General features: G+C 43.7%; 2 protein-coding genes across 16 annotated transcripts in view; one reads left to right on the forward strand and one right to left on the reverse strand.

The window, feature by feature from the left end:
- Positions 1-459: 459 nt before the first annotated feature.
- lrp12 (low density lipoprotein receptor-related protein 12) lies at positions 460-10,141 on the forward strand. The gene is made up of 11 exons (XM_065471364.1): positions 460-1,001; positions 3,621-3,677; positions 3,777-3,912; positions 4,045-4,247; positions 4,338-4,585; positions 5,255-5,404; positions 5,483-5,704; positions 5,792-6,058; positions 6,664-6,866; positions 6,946-7,078; positions 7,493-10,141. The coding sequence occupies exons 1-11, from the start codon at positions 947-949 to the stop codon at positions 8,417-8,419; spliced, it is 2,601 nt and encodes an 866-aa protein (XP_065327436.1). The 5' UTR covers positions 460-946; the 3' UTR covers positions 8,420-10,141.
- A 4,234-nt stretch (positions 10,142-14,375) lies between these two features.
- LOC135933273 (regulating synaptic membrane exocytosis protein 2-like) overlaps positions 14,376-19,128 on the reverse strand; it is a 76,305-nt gene continuing 71,552 nt past the window's right edge. For all 15 annotated transcript variants that reach the window (XM_065471344.1, XM_065471349.1, XM_065471345.1 and 12 more), the window contains 2 exons: positions 18,493-18,632; positions 14,376-15,135 (listed from right to left, as the gene is read on the reverse strand). In XM_065471344.1, the coding sequence (XP_065327416.1) occupies positions 14,947-15,135; positions 18,493-18,632 (329 nt within the window). In that variant the 3' untranslated portion in view covers positions 14,376-14,946. The remainder of the gene's footprint in view (positions 15,136-18,492; positions 18,633-19,128) is intronic.

Genomic DNA, 19,128 nt, shown 5'->3' on the forward strand with positions numbered 1-19,128 from the left:
TAATAAATCCCATAACATGAGTCTGCACATGAAAATGGGTGTCTGTCTGTGTGATTTTATTTCACATGAAATGTTCTCATTTCCTGATCAGATTACAATCAGACTGTCCACTCAGTCTCTCAGCTACAAAGATTGAGACTGGAGATTTGAATCTGAGCTGCTAATCAATTACTGATGGAGTCGTGTTCTCTGTCCTAATATATTGATGACTGATTCATTATTAAGGCATATTGAGTGCTCAAGTACAGTAGAAAAGCGCTTTAGAAGAACCGGTTCAGTTACATACACAGGCCGTGTGAGTGTGACGCAGATATACATATACATACATGTAGTGAACATATGAAGGACGTTCGGCTCTTTGATTAATGAAGTGCTTTGGCATCTTCAGGAAACAGGAAGTTCACATAAACCAACAAATGACAAAAACGGCGGGGCCATGTTAGTGACGCCACTGTCAAAGGGGCGGGGATTCTCTCTGCGGTCTGTTGTTGTTGTTCGGCTCGACGGAAGCTAAAAGCTAACAGCTTCGCACGGAAATGCGCTCACACCTACTATCAGATCGACACTACTGCTGCTGACTCGGTGCCGGTCCCGTGAGCTCGGATTGACCCGATTCGGGCCTCCCGCTCCGGGTCGGATGACTCTGTCCCGTTAGCATGTTGAAGCTAACGGGCCGGTGTTCTTAGCGTCAGCCTGTTAGTCGGCAGCTAGCGGCTCTTTGTTTGCGAGCTAACCGAGGTTCTTCGCAGGATGCGGACCAACCTTGTTAACGTCCCGTTCAGCGGCTCGCGTCTGTGTTAATTGAATGCCGGGTTTATCGGTGAGATCCGTTATCCTCGGTAGCCGCTCGGTTCGGAGCCGAGGTCTGCTAACAGCTGACATGCAGCGCTCAGCTCTGTGACCTTGGACTCTTCACCATTATCTTCATCATAACATCAGGGTTAGCATGGCCCTCAGAACAGACTGCAGGCAGGGTGTGGTTTGCCTGCTCCTCCTCACAGGTGAGTGCAGACTGACCTGTTTTCAGGTGTGTACACTTATGTTTTGTTCTGATGACGCTGGGTCCTGTCTCTTTAAGACTTCCCCCCTTTTCTGAAAACCTACTTTGTCCTGAATAAAGTGCTTCTGGAAGACTGCAGAAGGGCAGAGCTGTACACCTGTAACCATACAAGGACAAAGTATTACAAGCTAGTGTTATTTAATTTAATGTTTAACATAGACATGTGGCTGGCAGGAAGTGATTGTGGGCACTTACCAGTCTAAGTTAATAGCCTTCCAGGATTAACTGTCACCCAGATTTTATGTCCCAAAAACCTGGACCTGAATCTGTAATATTTCACAGTGCAGATCTTGCTATATCAGTGTGTGCTCAGGGCCCCACAGTGCGTTACTGCAGCATCCAATCTGCTCCAAATCCACCAGTAGAGAAAGCGGAAGTACAATGGAGGAAGGACCCGTCCCATCCTGGCAACAAACTGTTCCAACTTCTACAATCTGGTAGAAGGTTCCGCATCATCTGGGCAAGGACAGAGAGACTCAAGAGGAGCTTCTATCCTCAAGCCATCCGGGCCCTAAACCAACCCCCCCCCCCCCCCCCCCCCCCCACCACCACCACCACCACCACCACCACCACACACACACACACACCCGCCCTCTCACATCATCTATAATTGACTGAGACTCTCCTCCAGACACTCAATTCCTTTAACTTTAAATATGTTTATATTGTCCATTCTGTAAAATAGTCAGATGTCTATTCATATTAATGTACAGAATTCACCTACTTGCTGCTACTACTGCACATTCACCCAATGTATATACTATATATATATATATATATATATATATATGTATTTATAATGTTATTCCTCTACCCCCCCCCCCCCCCCCCTTTTTTTTTTTTGCACATGTTGAGGAGCGTGTCAGGATACATTTCACTGTGTGTTATACTTGTATAACTATGCATGTGACAAATAAAGAACCTTGAACCTTGAACCTTGAGAGGCAGATGTGGAAGGACAGACCATCTAGTAGTGACTCAGAACAGCTGGAAATGGCTCTTACAGATTACTTTACATTCGGTCTGCTGTGATCTGTTGACAGGTGTCACTACAGCCATTCCTCCTTTTTTCTGTGTAGTAAGCATAGCAGTTGGCAGATATCAATCATTTTCTATTAAAGCTTGAAGATGTTGAGCATGGTTCAGTAATAATAACAATCATGATAATGAAACGGTCTATGTAAGTGATCAGGGCTTCACAAGTATCTTAACAGGGATCATCTTAACAGGGACCATCTTCTCTTAACCACTTTGGGCTGGAGTCAGAATGACACGCAGGTACACCTGACTAGGTTCCCTGTCCACCACAGGGCTAGCACTTACCACCAATAAGAATCACCAGTTGACCGGCAAGCTCTTCTTTAGTCTGTAGGAGAACAGATACCACAGAAAGGACAGGAAGTCTGATCCTTTTTCCTGTAACAGCTGTAACCACTGCAACACCCGACCTCAGACTGCTTTATGACACAACTACACTAAAACTGGCAAAACAGCACCCCTGGTGGTCAAATTTGTAACATTTGATTATCATTTGTTGAAAATTAACAATGTTGAGCATTGGCCAGCTATTTGACCCTGCAAGATTGAGCAGTCTTTAAGATGCCAGATTTTTAAAATAGAATCCTCCCATGAAGTATCATCTGCTATCTTCCTTCAGCGTTTTGTCCATCCTGTTTAACTTTTTCTTTTTTACATGTAACTTTTAATAGGAACTTGCTGGATGTAGAACCCAAGACCACAGAAAGGATAAACAATGCCTAAAGCTTGTGGATGTGAAAAGCAAACCTGCATTCTTTTTTCTAATGATCACCTGTATTAGATCACCAAAGTACCTGTAGTTCTTTACAAGTCTGTGTGAAACCTGACCCCTGACCTCCGTAGACACGTTCCCGATTAGTTTAGGGGCTCAGTCACTTGTTGAAGTGATTTAAATATGAAGTCCTGATTACTAAGGATATACTAATGACTGATTGACAGGTCATTAGCCAATAATGGGGCAGTTTCACAGTAAGCTCCAGCTCTCACTCTGTTTTAAAACAGCAAGATGGCTGCAGCAAAAACACTCAAAGCTTCATAATATGATTGTGAACTGACTGCAAAAGTCCTTATCTGATCTTCAAGGGGGACAGAGGCAAGTGTTTTCATCACGCTGTCAAGACATTTTTATAAAAAGGGTGGGGATAATCTGAGTCCATGATCTAAACATATACAAATAAGCTGCTCATGAATCAGGGTGATCACCCGGCATACTGTCTCCGTGCATGGTTTTCCAGCTGCACAGGAGCACAGAAGAGAGCACTACGCAGGGTTGTACAGGTTGCCTAGCAGATAGTCAGATATCCTCTCCTCCTCTTAGGAAGATTAACAAATTCCTTCAAGACCCATAACATTCTGGTCATGTACTGTTTCAACATCTACCTTCAGGCAGAAGTTTCAGATCCATAAAGACAAAAACTAACAGAATAAGGAACAGCATTATCCAGCGGTTCATCAGCTGTACGTCAGACTGTTATCAATATGACATCACTTCTAACCATGTGTTGTTGTGGTTTTCCCCCAGGATGCATTGCTGTCTCTCAGAGGAATGAAAATGTCTATGTGTCAGGGATTTCTAATGGTGAGGTCACAGTCACATCTAGACATCAGGGCAGCACTAATGGCACACACACACCCACAAACACAGTGTCACACTAACAGTCCAACCCTGCCCCCCCAGCCTGCAGTGATGTGGCAGAGCTCCTACGGGCATCCAGCGGTATAATCACCAGCCCCGGATGGCCCTTCCAGTATCCAGCCCGACTGAACTGCAGCTGGAATATCAGGGCGCGACCTGGAGATGCCATCACCATCAGGTACTACACTTACTGTCTCCATAGTTACAGCTGCCACACCCACATCAGGGCACAGAGTGAAAAGCAACAACCACATCCTCATTTTAACCCCATCTTTGCTCTCACCATGCCCTCCCTGTTCTGTCTTTGCAGCTTCCAGGACTTTGACCTACAGGGTTCCCATCGCTGCACCTCAGACTGGATGTCCATCAGCAGCTACAGGAACCTGGACGGACTCCGGGTTTGTGGCTCTTCCTTGCCACCACCCTACATCTCCTCTCAGGACCATTTGTGGATCCACTTCCACTCGGATGACAGCCTGACGGGAAAAGGCTTCAGACTGTCATACATCAGCGGTGAGGAAACACGGTGTGTTATTGGTGATGTAACTGGAGTAGAGGCTGATGCTCTGGATGGGAAACAAGTAAGATTTGTTGTGTGTGCAGGTAAGCCGCTGGCATCCAGCTGTGATGTGGACCAGTTCCACTGCTCAAATGGGAAGTGCATCCCAGACTGGTGGCGCTGTAACTCGATGGACGAATGCGGCGACAATTCAGATGAGGAGATGTGTGTGGACTCGCCGTTCTCCTTCCAGCCCTGCAGCCTGAACCAGTTCCCCTGCCTGTCTCGCTACACCCGCATCTACACCTGCCTGCCCCACAGCCTGCGCTGCGACGGTAGCATCGACTGCCAGGTAACACGCCACCTAGGTGACCCATTGCAACTGCTCAAATGGTTCCTCGTCCACTTGCCGCTGCTGCTTATGTGACTTACATTAATGTGTCAAACAATAACAGGCAGCCGGAGTACCGAACCGGTACGCCTACCATTCGCCCAATGCATATCCTCGGGTTCACCACTCACAGCACATGTGGGCTAATCACCACAGAGAGATCTGCCGGAGTTCTGCTGACTCAGATCTAACAGATTTATAAAGGTCTGTTAAGTCACCCATAGTTTGTGGTACGCCTGTGCTGCTCTGCTATCGTGAGTGTAACTTGAGCTGATCTGTTGGAGTTTATGAAATGGTCTCTTTATGATGCAGACATCATGTCAGAGCTAAAGATGAGCAGAATGCGAGCTATGGCGTTAGGATTGTAAGCATGTTTAATATGAATATAGCTGTTTATATCTTACGAGGTATTAGTATTGTACTAATGCTGTGTTTACACAACATATTGCTACAAGTCGTTACATCTATGAGAAGGAGCACCTTATGTTGAAGATTTAACCCAGTGCTTTAGAGCTCAGGTGATCGGGACTCTGCCTGGTCTCCAAAGGACACAACAATCCACTTCAGGGGTTCCTTGGGCCGGACTGCTGACCATGTCCTCAACTTGGTGTGTCACGACGTCTCTTTCAGGACCTTGGCGATGAGATAGACTGTGATGTTCCCACCTGTGGCGAGTTGTTGAGGAACTTCTATGGTTCTTTCAGCTCTCCAAACTATCCTGATTTCTACCCTCCAGGAAGTAACTGCACCTGGCTGATTGACACTGGAGACCACCGAAAGGTAACCTCTGATCCCTGAGTGTGTTTGGGTAGCAAAGGACATCAACATTCCTGATGTTCTTCCTGTCTTCTCCTGCAGGTTATCCTAAGGTTCACAGATTTTAAACTTGATGGGACTGGCTATGGCGACTATGTCAAAGTCTATGACGGGCTAGAGGAGAACCCCCGTCGCCTCCTCAGGGTGCTGACTGCCTTTGACTCCAGAGCGCCGGTCGCTGTAGTTTCATCATCCGGTCAGCTCCGAGTTCACTTCTACGCTGACAAGATCAATGCGGCCAGAGGCTTCAACGTCACCTACCAGGTGTGTTTGATTTTTGAGGTGTTGTGCAGGTGGCCGTGTTCTGTTCTATTGTTCTTGATTAAGTAGTCTTTGTGGTCCTGTTTTTAGGTGGATGGGTTCTGCCTGCCCTGGGAGGTTCCATGTGGGGGGAACTGGGGCTGTTACACTGAGCAGCAGCGCTGCGATGGGTACTGGCACTGCCCCAACGGTCGGGATGAGCTAAACTGCTCCTCTTGTCAGGAGGATGAGTTCCCCTGCTCCAGAAACGGAGCGTGTTACCCTCGGTCGGACCGCTGCAACTACCAGAACCGCTGCCCCAATGGTTCTGATGAGAAGAACTGCTTCTTCTGTCAGCCAGGAAACTTCCACTGTAAGGTACGATGGTAAGACCAGACTGGCGTGTTCTGACTTCAGTCTTTAACGATTCAAATCAAATGAGAAGCAGTAGGGTGGTCCTGTGAATCATCACAGACATATGATCTCACTCACACAATAAACTGGAGGTGAACTTTGTTTAAAGCAGGTTCCATATTCAACTTTTTGTAGATGATTGTTGGGTTTTTCTCTGTATGCATTATTTTCAGGTCTACCTTATAATATAAAGTGCCTTGAGGCGACTGTTTTTGTGATTTGGCGCTGTATAAATAAAATTGAATAGATGTAGTTTACAAATGCCTGACATCACATAGTTAGCTGCCAATAAAAGAAAAAATTGTAGCTAAAACATTAGAAATGCTAACCAAATAACTCCAAACACATCTTGTCTGCAGCTGTAAACAGCTGTAAACCCACTCAGTTTGAGGCCGATCACATTAAGGCAGCATCAGGACAGCTTTGTGGAGTCCAAGTCACATTTCCCACATCTGTCTTTCGGTGTGTGCCATTCTGTCTAATACAGAGAAAGGCATGTTTAACATCCAGTTACAGAAGACTACAACACTTTAACCTCTGACTGATCCCTGTGTGTCTGATCCCTTCAGAATAATCGCTGTGTGTTTGAGTCGTGGGTTTGTGACGCACAGGATGACTGTGGGGATGGCAGCGACGAGGAGAGTTGTCCTGTCATTGTTCCCACACGAGTCATCACAGCTGCCGTCATTGGCAGTCTCATCTGTGGCCTCTTATTGGTCATTGCCCTTGGTTGCACATGCAAGCTGTACTCGCTGCGCATGTTTGAACGCAGGTAAGAATGTCAACACATTTCTGTTCACCTCGTGCTTCTGAACTCATTGTGAGTCAAGGCTTGTGATTGGTTGTTCCAGGTCATTTGAGACCCAGCTGTCCAGAGTGGAGGCGGAGCTGCTGAGGAGGGAAGCCCCGCCCTCTTATGGTCAGCTGATTGCGCAGGGACTGATCCCACCTGTGGAGGATTTCCCAGTGTGCTCAGGGAGCCAGGTACAGTTCTTATCTCATATAGCAGGAAGCTCCTGATTAAAGTTTTTGCACACACTCTCTCTGTACACTGAAGAATGATCATATGGTTAGGTCCAAGGTCAAATGGAGGTTAAATACCACCTTTTTAAAGGTGACTCTATGTCCGAGGGCCAGTGTCCTGCAGGTTTTAGATCTTACCTTGGGTCAACACACCTGAATCACATGATTAGTTCGTTACCAGGCCTCTGGAGAACTTCAGGACATGTTGAGGAGCTAATTTAGCCATTTAAATCAGCTGTGTTGGTTCAAGGACACATCTAAAACCTGCAGGGACACCGGCCCTCGAGGCCTGGAGTTGCCCACCCCTGCTCTATGTGGTCCTCAGGGACTTCAGGTAGATCCAGTTTGAACTGGTTCTCTCGTCTCTGTCCTCAGGCCTCTGTCCTGGAAAATCTTCGTCTGGCGGTCCGCTCTCAGCTTGGCTTCACATCCCTCAGGCTGCCCTCCTCTGGTCGTCGTAGCAACCTGTGGCGTCGCCTCTTTAATTTCTCACGGTCCCGGCGCTCAGGTTCTTTGGCTCTGGTCTCTGCAGACCTGGAGGACAGCGCTGGCACTGGCAGCACCGGAAGCTCCGGCTCAGACCTGTTGTCTCCAGACTCGGATGACACAGACACTGAGGGTGAGCGAGGGCGAGGCATCAGTGCAGTGGGTGGACCTGTTGCACCCCTCCCCCAGAAGACCCCTCCTCCCTCCGCTGTAGATGCTCTTTCGGTGACACCTTCTGTGACCCTGACATCTGGCCGAGACAATGACAGGCCTAGAGAGGCCCTGCCCCCATCCAGCCCTGTCACTATAGTAACCTCCAGTCCAGATCCCGAATGTCACAGTGACACCTCTGACCTCCCTGTCCCAGCTGCCTCTGCCCTGCAGCGCCTGGCCCAAAACCTGCACCGCTTAGCTAGAAATCTGACAAGAACAAGTCAGAACCAGCAGAACCAGACCTGGACCAATCATAGCCCACTGCACCAGCTGGAGACAGGAAGAGGTGGGGTTGAAGTCACAGAGCGACGGGGAAGTGGAGAGGAAGATGAAGATGTGGAGCTCCTGATCCCCATCTCTGACTCAGACTCCTCTTCCTCGTCCTTGCTTGTCAGCGACATCCGACAACCTCTGCTCGAGTCATACCCCTCCTCCACCGTGAACCATGCCCCCCGCCATCACAATGGGAACAGTGGTCGAGGAGGGCGGGATGGCCCCTGTGAACACTGCGGAATGGTCCACACAGCTCAGATCCCTGATGCTTGCCTGGAAGCGACTGGCAAAACAGAGAGCAGTGATGATGAGCTGCTGCTGCTGTGCTAACAGGCTAACTGAAAGGCTAACGCTAGCCCTACTCCTTCAGTGTTCTAACTACACTAAGTGTAGCTGTAAGCCTGTTAGTTAGCATGTTAACAACATGCTAACTGACAGGATAGCACTGCACAATGCCACACAACTCACTCTTCAGACACTCAGAGGGGTGGGATTATTATATTATAGCACCCTAGCTGGATCTGTGATGTCAAAGGTAAACAAACTGAGTGATGTCACAAATTGAATTTTATTTGGTACGACTTTAAAAACAGTCCCTCTGTTTCCCGGTCTATCTGTTAAGGCACCGCCCAACCTTATGGTACGACTGAATTGTAGAGCTCCCAAGCAGGAGAGGGTCATTGACCGTTGGAGGCAGCCAAACGCTTCTTCCTAAAATCTAAGGCCAGGCCACATATAGCCCTCCTCCAAAAAAGTTCAGTTGGCATTTCCTTTACTCCCATTGGTCCTTATTTCAGTCACTGACATCAGAGTTCAGGTTATTTCCTTTGGTACTGCACACAAACTGAGGAAGAGCTGAGTTCAACAGGTTCTCCTGTCGCCTGCAGTCACTTGAGAGTGGTGCCAAGTACGAAGGAATATTAGGGCCACATTAGGCAAAACATATATATATATATATTATTGATTATTTAGATAATAAACTCGTAATTTTGAGAACAGTCAAAACGTGGAAATCACATTTTCAATACAAACTGCCACGGCTTCTATACCCTCTACAAAATGCCTTGTGTAGCTGAGTTAGTGAAATGACTTCAGAATCGGTTTTCGTTATAGAAACTTGTTTCTCTTTTAGCTCATAAACAAAATGACACTGAAGAGATGGTGCCAGAAAGCTGCATCTGGTCAGAAGGAAAAAATACACAAACTTGAAAGAGTGGGTCGGATTTGTGCAAAATGAAATGGCTGGCAGTGGACAGGTGCAAAGATACCAATGGTTGTATCGCAAAACACAATAAGACAGATCATCTGTTTGTTTCACTAACTTATCTACACAAGCCATTTTATAGAGGATGTGGGAGCCGTGGCAGTTTTTTGGCTTGAAATAACTGTAATCTCCACATTTTGACTTTTTTAAATTCAAAATACTATTTCAAGTTTGAGCTTACATTTCAACTTTAATCTCAAAATGGACACTTTTTTTTATTAATGTGACCCTAACACTTCATCCTATTCAAGAGACGCTGGATGATTAGGTCAAATATTCGGTGTTTTGAGTAGGTGAATGTTCATTGGCTATTGACGGTAAAGCACAATGTGACATGTTCAACAGTTGAGTTTGATTTTAGAACCAGACCTAAATTATGTGACCCTCATGTCCAGTTCAAAGAAAAAGAAAGTCAAAGGTCAGTGTTTACAGCTCACATGGGACCTGAAGGATTTGGTACAGCGGAAGATCCGAACTCGAGTCAGACTTACCTGAATTATAAAGGTTTCGTAGCCCCGCCCGTCGTCACTACTCCTCCTAGACTGAAGCCATTTCTGATGTTTGTTACAGTTTTTGGTACTCAGCTGACCTTGTGTGTGTGTGTGACTATGTATATTTATTATTATTATTATTATTATTCATGATGTGGTTATTATTGTTGTAGTTATTATTCTTGTTGTTGTGGTTTTGCTGTTTTCTGGCCTGCATGAATTTGGCCATTTCGTGTTTTTCTTTGTAGTTAAAAACTGATAAACTGCACTAAACATTAAAGGTTCACCTCCAGTGTCTCTTGTATTCTTTTTATTTTGCTCAGCTTTCCACATGAACGAACATAAAGGTAAAGGTGAAAAAAAAAGTAGGTAATTCAGAGCAAGCAAGTGAACTTAGCTTCTGTCAAATGTGTCAAATATCAATTTATTTATTTAGAAAAATTTTATTATTTCACTATTTTATGACTGAGTGCATGCTCAGTGCACGCTGTTTATTTGTAAGGTGACATTAGAGCTGTGAAACTGAATCAATTTAATCATTAAAGCTTAAATCACTGCATTTTGCCACAGATCAAAGTGAAATGAATTCAATTGATTGAACACAGGTGCTGGAGCTGTCAACTGATCAGTACTTGGTGTTGACTTGGATCAGGTAGGGGAACATGCTGAACTGATGTGGTGTATATAAATGCATAGTGAGAGTGCACTGGCAACACCTAGCAGAGGCCCCTAAGACTCCTACCTGCAAAAAGCTTTGATTGCATTCCAAGGGAGCCTGGGGACACAGAGTCCATGTGGATTCAGTGGACTCTGCCCTTTGTCACCAATACTGTTCATAGTTTTTAATGAACAGAATATCTAGTTTTGCCAGATGGTGGACAGTGGTCTCCACTTCATTTACCTTGGGATTTTATCTATGCTTTTTGCAGATGATGTGGTTCTGTTGGTTTCATCAAGCAGGTGACCTGCAGCTTGAGCTGGAGCAGTTTGCATTCGAATGTGAAGTAGTGGGAATGAGAATCAGCACCTCCTTGTCCAAGTCTAGGAGTGCCCAGGAGTCCAGGTCAGGTACAAGTTAATTTCCCAGGTGGCAGAGTTGAAGTATCTTGGGGTCATGGTCACAAATGAGTGGAGAATGAAGTGTGAGAGCTACCACTGGGTTGGGGGCAGTGTCCGCAGTGACGTGGCTGCTGTATTGATCTTTTGTAGTGAAGAGAGAGAAGCGAAGATTTTGATTTACTCGTCAATCTATATTACTACCCTTACCTATGGTCACAAGCTCTGGGTAGTGACAAAAAGAATGAGATTACAGATATAAACAGCAGACACTTGATTGCAGTTGTTGCTGCTATGGGTGGCCCAACCAGTCATTAGTTATAGGGAATCAGTCCCACTCATAACCACTGTTAGCAGTATCAAATGAATCACCTACAACCACTTTCCAAGTGCCTCACTACAATACTATGGAGTACGAGAAGTGTGGTGCGCATCAAAATATTTATATTTTATACACAGTGTGTGCAACGACTGCAGCCTTTAAACTTGTGATTAAAATACTGTCTGCAAACATCAGTCCAGATGTTACCACATTACTTTTCTGATACTTCTAGTTAAAAGAACAGGGTGATTAAAATAATAGCTGTCAGTTCTCTCATTATTTATATTACTGCCCTCTGCCAAGATTGAAGAGGACACTATTGATTTCATTTTGTTTATTATTATTTATCTTTAAAATCTGATCGCTTAGATTTCTGAATCTAAAGAATGAATGCATTTAAATTAGGAACTGCACACCTAGCTTTTAAAAGTCTGGTAAAGTATGAGTACCATTTTTAAGTCTTGTAACACCCTGTTAAAGATCACATAAGAAACACACCACATCTCATTTTATATAGTACATTGTTGAAATTATAAACTATATATTCCAGTTCCGCTTATCAGTCATTTTTCACTGATATCACTGATAAACCAGTTGTGAAATTCACCTGGAAGTGTTTTTAACAAACTGTTTCTTGTTTTTGTACAATTTATCAGCAGCTGTGGAGAGATGTATTTGAATATCTTCTGTTCCACTTTTCCTAACCTGGAAATCCTGACAAGGACACAAACCTCAGTGCTTATCATAGCAAATCCACAGAGAGATCAGTGATCGGAAATCTACCCCTTTCTGGCAGCTAAAGTTTGCATTCTTTGAAAAATGCTGGATCATATATGATTTGTCTGAGACCTAAGCTTGTGGTGAACATGCCCCATCACACCTCTGCTGACTTCACCAACAGTACAGATATTCTGTGCTTAAGCAGAAGTACAAATACTACTGTTAAAAATACACCAGTAAAAGTTGAAGTACTGATTTAACTTCTTTACTTTAGTAAGTAAAAGTAAAAATGTACAGGCTTTGAAATGTACTCAGAGTAAGAAAGTAAAAAGGAGGATGTTTCTATTTCTGTGCAAAGCTAACTGAATCTTGTGCTAACATAGTGATAAAATATTATCAGTAGATAGGAAAAGAAACTTTAGTCTAACTTTTTTCATTCCAATTATGCTCAGCCTGAGTCTGAGGAAAAAGAATGATAATAAAAACAATATATCTATTTTCTGTTGCCTACACTGTAGAGGATGACTTTGCCTCTAAATAGGAAAATGTGTACAGTCAGGGGCTAAAGACGGGGGAACCCTGAAATTGGTTGTAACAGCTCGGTGTGGGTAAAGGAATCACAACTCACAATAATTTTTATTTCTATTTCTATTCTTTTTGAATCTCCGCTACATTTGATGTCACCTAACTCTGTGTTGGGCTTGTGCTCGGTGGCTGTGGTTTCATTGTCACTGTTCTTTACTTTAAACCCATCACAGTACAGTAAACTAACCAGTTTATCTTGCACTAACCTGCAGCAGTCCTCCTTAGTTTGATAAGAAAAGTAAAAAGTAGTCAGTAAAAACTACTAACTAAGTAAAGTAGAGATACCTGAAAATTGTACTTATGTTGCTACAGTAATGAAGTATTTGTCCTTTGTTACTTCCCACCTCTGCAAAGGATAACAGTTTGCCGCTTCTGGACTATGCTGTGTGCATTAAGGAGGATGGAAGCTTCAACACTGAAGTTCACTGGAGGCCCAAACACACAGACAAGTACTCTTTGACTCCCACCACCCTTTGAAACACAAACTTGTCCTAATTAGGACATTGTTAACAATGTTAATGAAGTTGCAGCTGAAGATTTTCTGCTTGGTGTTGCAAAGTGTGGAGTGATTTCAGAACCATCCTGGGCCATAAGGAACAGAGCCTGTAAGGGACACAAAAGTGGGCAAATGAACTGGGTCACTTTTTCAGTAGGTGTGATCTGCCCCCTGCCAGGTTTGGCCCCACTGTGTAACTTCTAAAACCTTATGATGCTACTACAGCCCATGGGCTCAAGATTTGCCAGACACCAAATATTTGAACACTTCAGAAAGGAACGACTACGACGCTTTCTAAGATTTGAATAAGTACCATTACTTTGTAGCTAGTCACCAGGTAGCACAGCATTATATTCCAGGTACCCGAAATTAAGTAATCCTACAAACATTCTTACTGTTTAGTTTCAGTCTTCATTTTTTTTGCCAGAAATTTTAGTCGAGTTGCCCGTTTTAGTTTTTTATTTAAATCCCTCAGTCAGAACATGGCATATCATGTTTGGATCCAGAAGTGGCTAGTGAAATCAGACCACAAGAGGTGTATAGCAACACAGTGAGAATCTGTTTTGCTAACCAGTAAAGGCTCTCATCCCACGATGCTTTAAATCCTTCACCCGGATGCAACTGGATCCAAACCTGAACTCCTACTCCAGCTTTCAATTCAATTCGGTTTTATTTATACATAGCCAAAACACAACAACAGTTCACCAAATGGAGAACATTGACCCAGTCTTTTAATCCGAGTCAAACACCAGGGAGCCAAAAATCATGACTTTGCATCTCCAGAGCCACCTGCATACAGGCAAACAGAGAGAATACAGAAAAGATAACAGACATGGGTTATAGCTCACCTGCTAATTGGAAGGTTGGTGAGTCAATCATTGGCTGCTCTAGTCTGCATGCCAAATATCATTGGGCAAGATACTAACCCCAAGTTGCTCTCTGATGCATCGGAGTGTGAATGTTAAATAGAAAGCAATTAAGCAAAGAAAAAAGTACTTGTGTGAATGGGGCATGTTGCAGAAAGCGCTTTGATTGCTCAAGTATAGTAGAAAAGCGTTTAAGAACCAGTTTATGTAGCAATTACCCATAGAGTAGTAGGATCTTTTAGAAACACCAGGGTCAGCGGTGCAATAGAACCTGTAGAACCTAATGAACTCTTGCTTCAGAAATAGTGAGTCAGCTACAGGAGAACTTTTAAAGACCCAAAAACATTTTAATGTGTAGAACCTCACAGATGCAGTCACCTTTGTAAAAATCACAGAACCAGTGTTCTCAGTAATATCATCAGAACCTTGTAAAACCAGAGTTATGTACCTAACTTGATCATAATGTCCTAAACAGAAACACAGAGATTGTTTAAGAATCTTTATTTTGAAGTTTTAGACAACATTCTCATGTTCTCACAGTCTGGCATGGTCTTACATATTTTCATGCTCTCACATGTTGCCATGTTTGTGGTTCTCATGTTCTTTTGTTTTCACGTTTTCATGATTTTACTGGTTGGTGTGGTGTTTTTCTTCGATGGAGTTTATGTTCTAATGTTTTCGTCATTCCATGCATAAACATAAAGAAGCCCCCTCTATGTTCCTGTGTCTCCATGAATACTATCACATAACTCAATCTTGTGGGTTCCTGACGTGTCTTTAACAGTCGTATGACTTCCAAGGAGCTGCTGTGATTAGCTGGCAGCTGGAACTCACATGGCCACTTCTTTCTTTACCCAGCATCCTTTGTTGAGTGTCTCCCCCCGCAGTGGGCGGATCAGGAATAGCACCTTCCTCATCGTCCTAGTGACATCATCATGAATTGTCATGTCATCCGTGTGATGTCATCATGCAGCATGCAGCAGCAGAGGATTCTGAGACTTTGTTTTAGGGCCCATCCTGTAACGTGTCTATGACCAATCAGCCATGCCTCCTGATGCTAAGACTTGCTACCTTCTGTCTCCTTATTGGTCAACGGCGCCAACGCAGGATCCACTAATGAGGTGGCAGGAAACAGTTTGAACCAGCCAATTACCATATTGGACAGGTCCAGATCATCCAATAGAATCTGGGCAGCGCCCATGAATGATTTATGGTCCATCCGACCGTAGTCACCCCAGACGATGATCTGCAGAGAGAGGAGAGGAGGAGATCCTTAGTGACATCACACACGAAGGTGTGTTTTTTTTTCTTTGTAGATGACACTTTGAGTGTTGCAGCATTTTCCATAATTTTTTTTTCTTTGCTGTTTTCTTCATTGTTCTTCTTATCTTTCTGAGGTTCATTATCTAATGAACCTCAGAAAGATAAGATTAATATCTACAACAATGAAGAACCTGACTTGAGACACTGAGTCAGTTTTTATAAACCACGGATACCAGTAGCTTTCCTATGTTCTCAAAGTCCTCATGATCTCGGTCCCCATGTTCTTTTTAAACCTCCCAAAAAGCTGATTTTGTTTATCTAGACTTGTGACTTCTTCAGTCTCAGCTGACTGCAGTATGGGATCACTAAAGGTTTTCACTTAGGCAGAAGTTGTCCTTCTCTTCTGATTTGCCTGGAGCATTCTTTAAAGCCTTCCCAGCTTTGACAAATGTCCAGCTGGGATAATCACATTTACTTGGGGCCTTTTTGAAATGATTTTCTTCTGCTTCCCTGGCCGCTGTATCTGTGGGGATGGTGTTTGCTCTGTGATTATGGTACACATCAACCTAAATATCCCCCGTTACTGATCTCAAAGTCTAAGAAGGCTAACTTGTTATTTTTCATATGGCTCTGAGGCTACCATATCCTGGTGAACTTGATGTGTTTGTCCACTGAGACATTCTAACGCACTTTGGCAAGGATTGCCTAAAGCTAGTACCCAAGCACAAGCAAACAGCATGTAAGATGGCTGAATACAGAAACCACCTAGGATTCGGCCTCAGATGCAGACAAAACAGGATTACTCCTAAAAGTCTGCAAATTAGATCTTCAGTTAAGGGCCTCTGAGCTACAAAAGCAACAAAAATACCCCAGAAGGCCAGCTGCTCAATGAATGGGTAAGACAAACATTTTTTAAATAATTTCCCCTAGGATTCAATAAAGTATTCTGATTCTGATTTTACCATCAACATGCTAAAATCAAAAGAGGAGTAGAGCCGACAAAGACTTACTATGGTTCTAGATAAGAATATTCTTCGAAAGGTGTTTGAATTCACTGAGAAGGCTCGTCTAGCACAGCATGAGAAGTCTAAGACCAGGCGAGAAAATAATTTTGATCTACTTGTTGTGCATTGGAAGCACCAGCAAAATCCAAAGAATGTCCTCAGCGGCCAGAAGAGAGAAGGATGCCACACTGAGGGTGTGGACAAATCAGTGAAAAATTTGTCAATTTCTGACAAAAAATGTTATCAAAATTTTGTCAATTTGACAACTCACACAAGCGGAGAAAAACATCCTTGCAAAAGGGTTGAACTTTGCTGTGATGCCAAGACAAATCCCCCTAGTGGAACTGATCACAGCCACAGAATTGGCAATTTGAAGCAACAATATTACAGATGAGGACGAAAGTTTCGGCCTGTCTCAGCAATGCAAAGCCCCCAGCATCCAACATCAGCACGGAGGAGGGGAAGTAATGACAAAATTATCATCCTACCGGCAGATAAGGGTTGGTGCACGGTTTAGCTAAACTTGAAAGACTATCATGTGAAAATTTTGTCACTGCTCACTGTGATAAAAATACTTATGAAACCCTGAAATGAGTCCCAGGTAGTGGTTACAGGAAGATGGTGACTGAAGCAGTTTGAAGCAGTTAGAACAGGACAATGCTATTGACCAGACCTCATACCACAGGCTATACATAGAGTGGAAGCTACACCAAGTCTGTATGGTTTACTCAAGATACACAAACAGGGGGTACCTTTAAGATCAATTGTCTGTCTGATTAACTCAGTCAACTATAGTGTCTCAAAGTTTCTGGCTTTAATCTTCAAGCTGTTTGTAGGCAGCTCTAAACACTACATCCAGAACACCTTGGATTTTGTGGAGAAGGTGAGAGATGTCATTATGTATCCAGATGAAACAATTGTCTTGTATGATGTTACAGCTCTCTCCCCTTGTGTAGAAGTCACTGAAACAGTGGAGGTAGTTCATAAGAGGTTACAGGAAGACCCAACCCGAGCAATAGGACCACTCTCAGCACTGACCAAGTGTGTTTGCTGTTGGAACTGTGTCTTCATTGTACACATTTCACATACAATGTTCACTACTACAGGCAGAAACATGGGTATGCCATGAGTTACCCAATTTCATCTATTGTGGCCAACTTTTATATGGAGGAAATGTAAAAGAGGGCTCTGTTATCCTACCCTGGAACACAAAGTAATTAGTTCAGGTATGTGGAATACACCTGGGTTAAAATCAAATCTCAGGATGTACCATAATTCACTGATTATGTTAACCTCAGTGGACAAACACATCAAGTTCACCATGGAGGATATGAAAATGACAGGCTAGCCAGCTTAGACTGTGAGATTTCCATCAGTAATAAGGGAAATTTAAAAGTTATTGTGTACTATAATCCATTGCATACAGATCAGTACTCATCATCCACTTGAGCACGAACTGAGTGTGATCAGGACACCAGAGCACAGACCAAACACCATCCCCACAGATGCGGTGGCCAGGGAAGTAGAAGAAGATCATATTAAGAAGGCCTTGAGTAAATGTGGTGATCCAGGAGAGAAGGACAACTGCTCCCTAAGCAAAAACCTTTAGTGATCCTTTAAGTGTCAGGAGTATTGGAACAGCTGAGACGCATTTTCTCTAAACACCACATCTCTCTCTCTGGGGGGCAGCTTTTGCTCTGACTTTTGATTGCTGCACTGTTGTGCCAAAGCAGGTGGTCTCATTAATAATATGGATGGAGCTTTGAGTGCAGGTAAGACATCAGAAGGAGTATCCAGAGTGCAGGATCGCCAGTAAAATGAAGGCCAAAGTAGATGGTCTTCAAGTCTTACTCGAAAAGCACATAGCATGAACTGAAAGCAGGGCGGAGAAGGTGTAAATATACATACAGGGAGACCAAACGCCAACTGAATAACATCAAAGGCACGTGGAGGGGGATGAAGTTGATTACTGGCCTCAAAGTGATCAGCAGCTGCGGGGGCAGTCTGGGCAGAGCCAGTGAACTGAATCTGTTTTTCAACAGGTTCAATAGTGAACCCTCTGTTGTCCCTCCTCACATAGTATTAATCTTAACACCCCCTCCTCCACTCAACTTGGAGGTTCAGAACCCCACACCCACATTCTATCCTAGATTCCTCTTCATACACACATTGCTATGACTGCTAGCCAGATGAGGAGTGGAGTTGCTTCAGCCTCTTTGTGTAGAGGCTGGAGCAACAAAAGAAGGGCTGCAGGCCCTGATCCCAGGGTCCTGTAATCCTGTGCGGACCGCAAACAGCTGTTTGGCATCCTGCAGTATCAGTACATATATAATTACCTGTAGAACTTTGCCCTCAGGGTTTTCTTCAAACTGCAGCTGTTGCTGATAAAGAGGGTCAAGGGTTTTCCTTGCCAGACGAGTTCTTCTCTTCAACACACACTTTCCATTATCCATTAGATACACCTTCACATAAGGAGCTGCAAAACACACACACACACACACACACTACTGAGCTGTTTCACAGATCATAACCAATGACTACTAAACCTTTGTACTGCGATGGTTGTGTGCAGTAGTATTCAAGTGTGAAAATTTGTGGACTTAGCTTAAAGGTCGAGCCTGTGCCAGGAAACCAGCTAATTTAAGGGAATTCTGCAAAGATGAGCAGCCAAATATGCATCCAGAATTATGCTAGAAGTGTAATGATGGCTAACAAAAGCATTTGGTTGAGTTGCAATTTTCTGTCTGTGTGGATTATTAAAAATCCAAAATATTCCAATTTGTTTTTTAAATCATTAAAGATGTATGCTGTTCAATAATTCCACATTGGAAAAAGTGTGGAATGATTGGAAAAGTTGGAAGAAACATTAAAAGAATTACCTTGACACTGAAACTTGCGACCAAAAATTACATGAAAGTAATGAGCGCTACTGAGAAAAGTAAAGCATCGAAGAGGTTTTAATTTTCTGGTGA

The sequence above is a fragment of the Pelmatolapia mariae genome, linkage group LG22, assembly GCF_036321145.2.
Source record: "Pelmatolapia mariae isolate MD_Pm_ZW linkage group LG22, Pm_UMD_F_2, whole genome shotgun sequence".
NCBI lineage: Eukaryota > Metazoa > Chordata > Actinopteri > Cichliformes > Cichlidae > Pelmatolapia > Pelmatolapia mariae.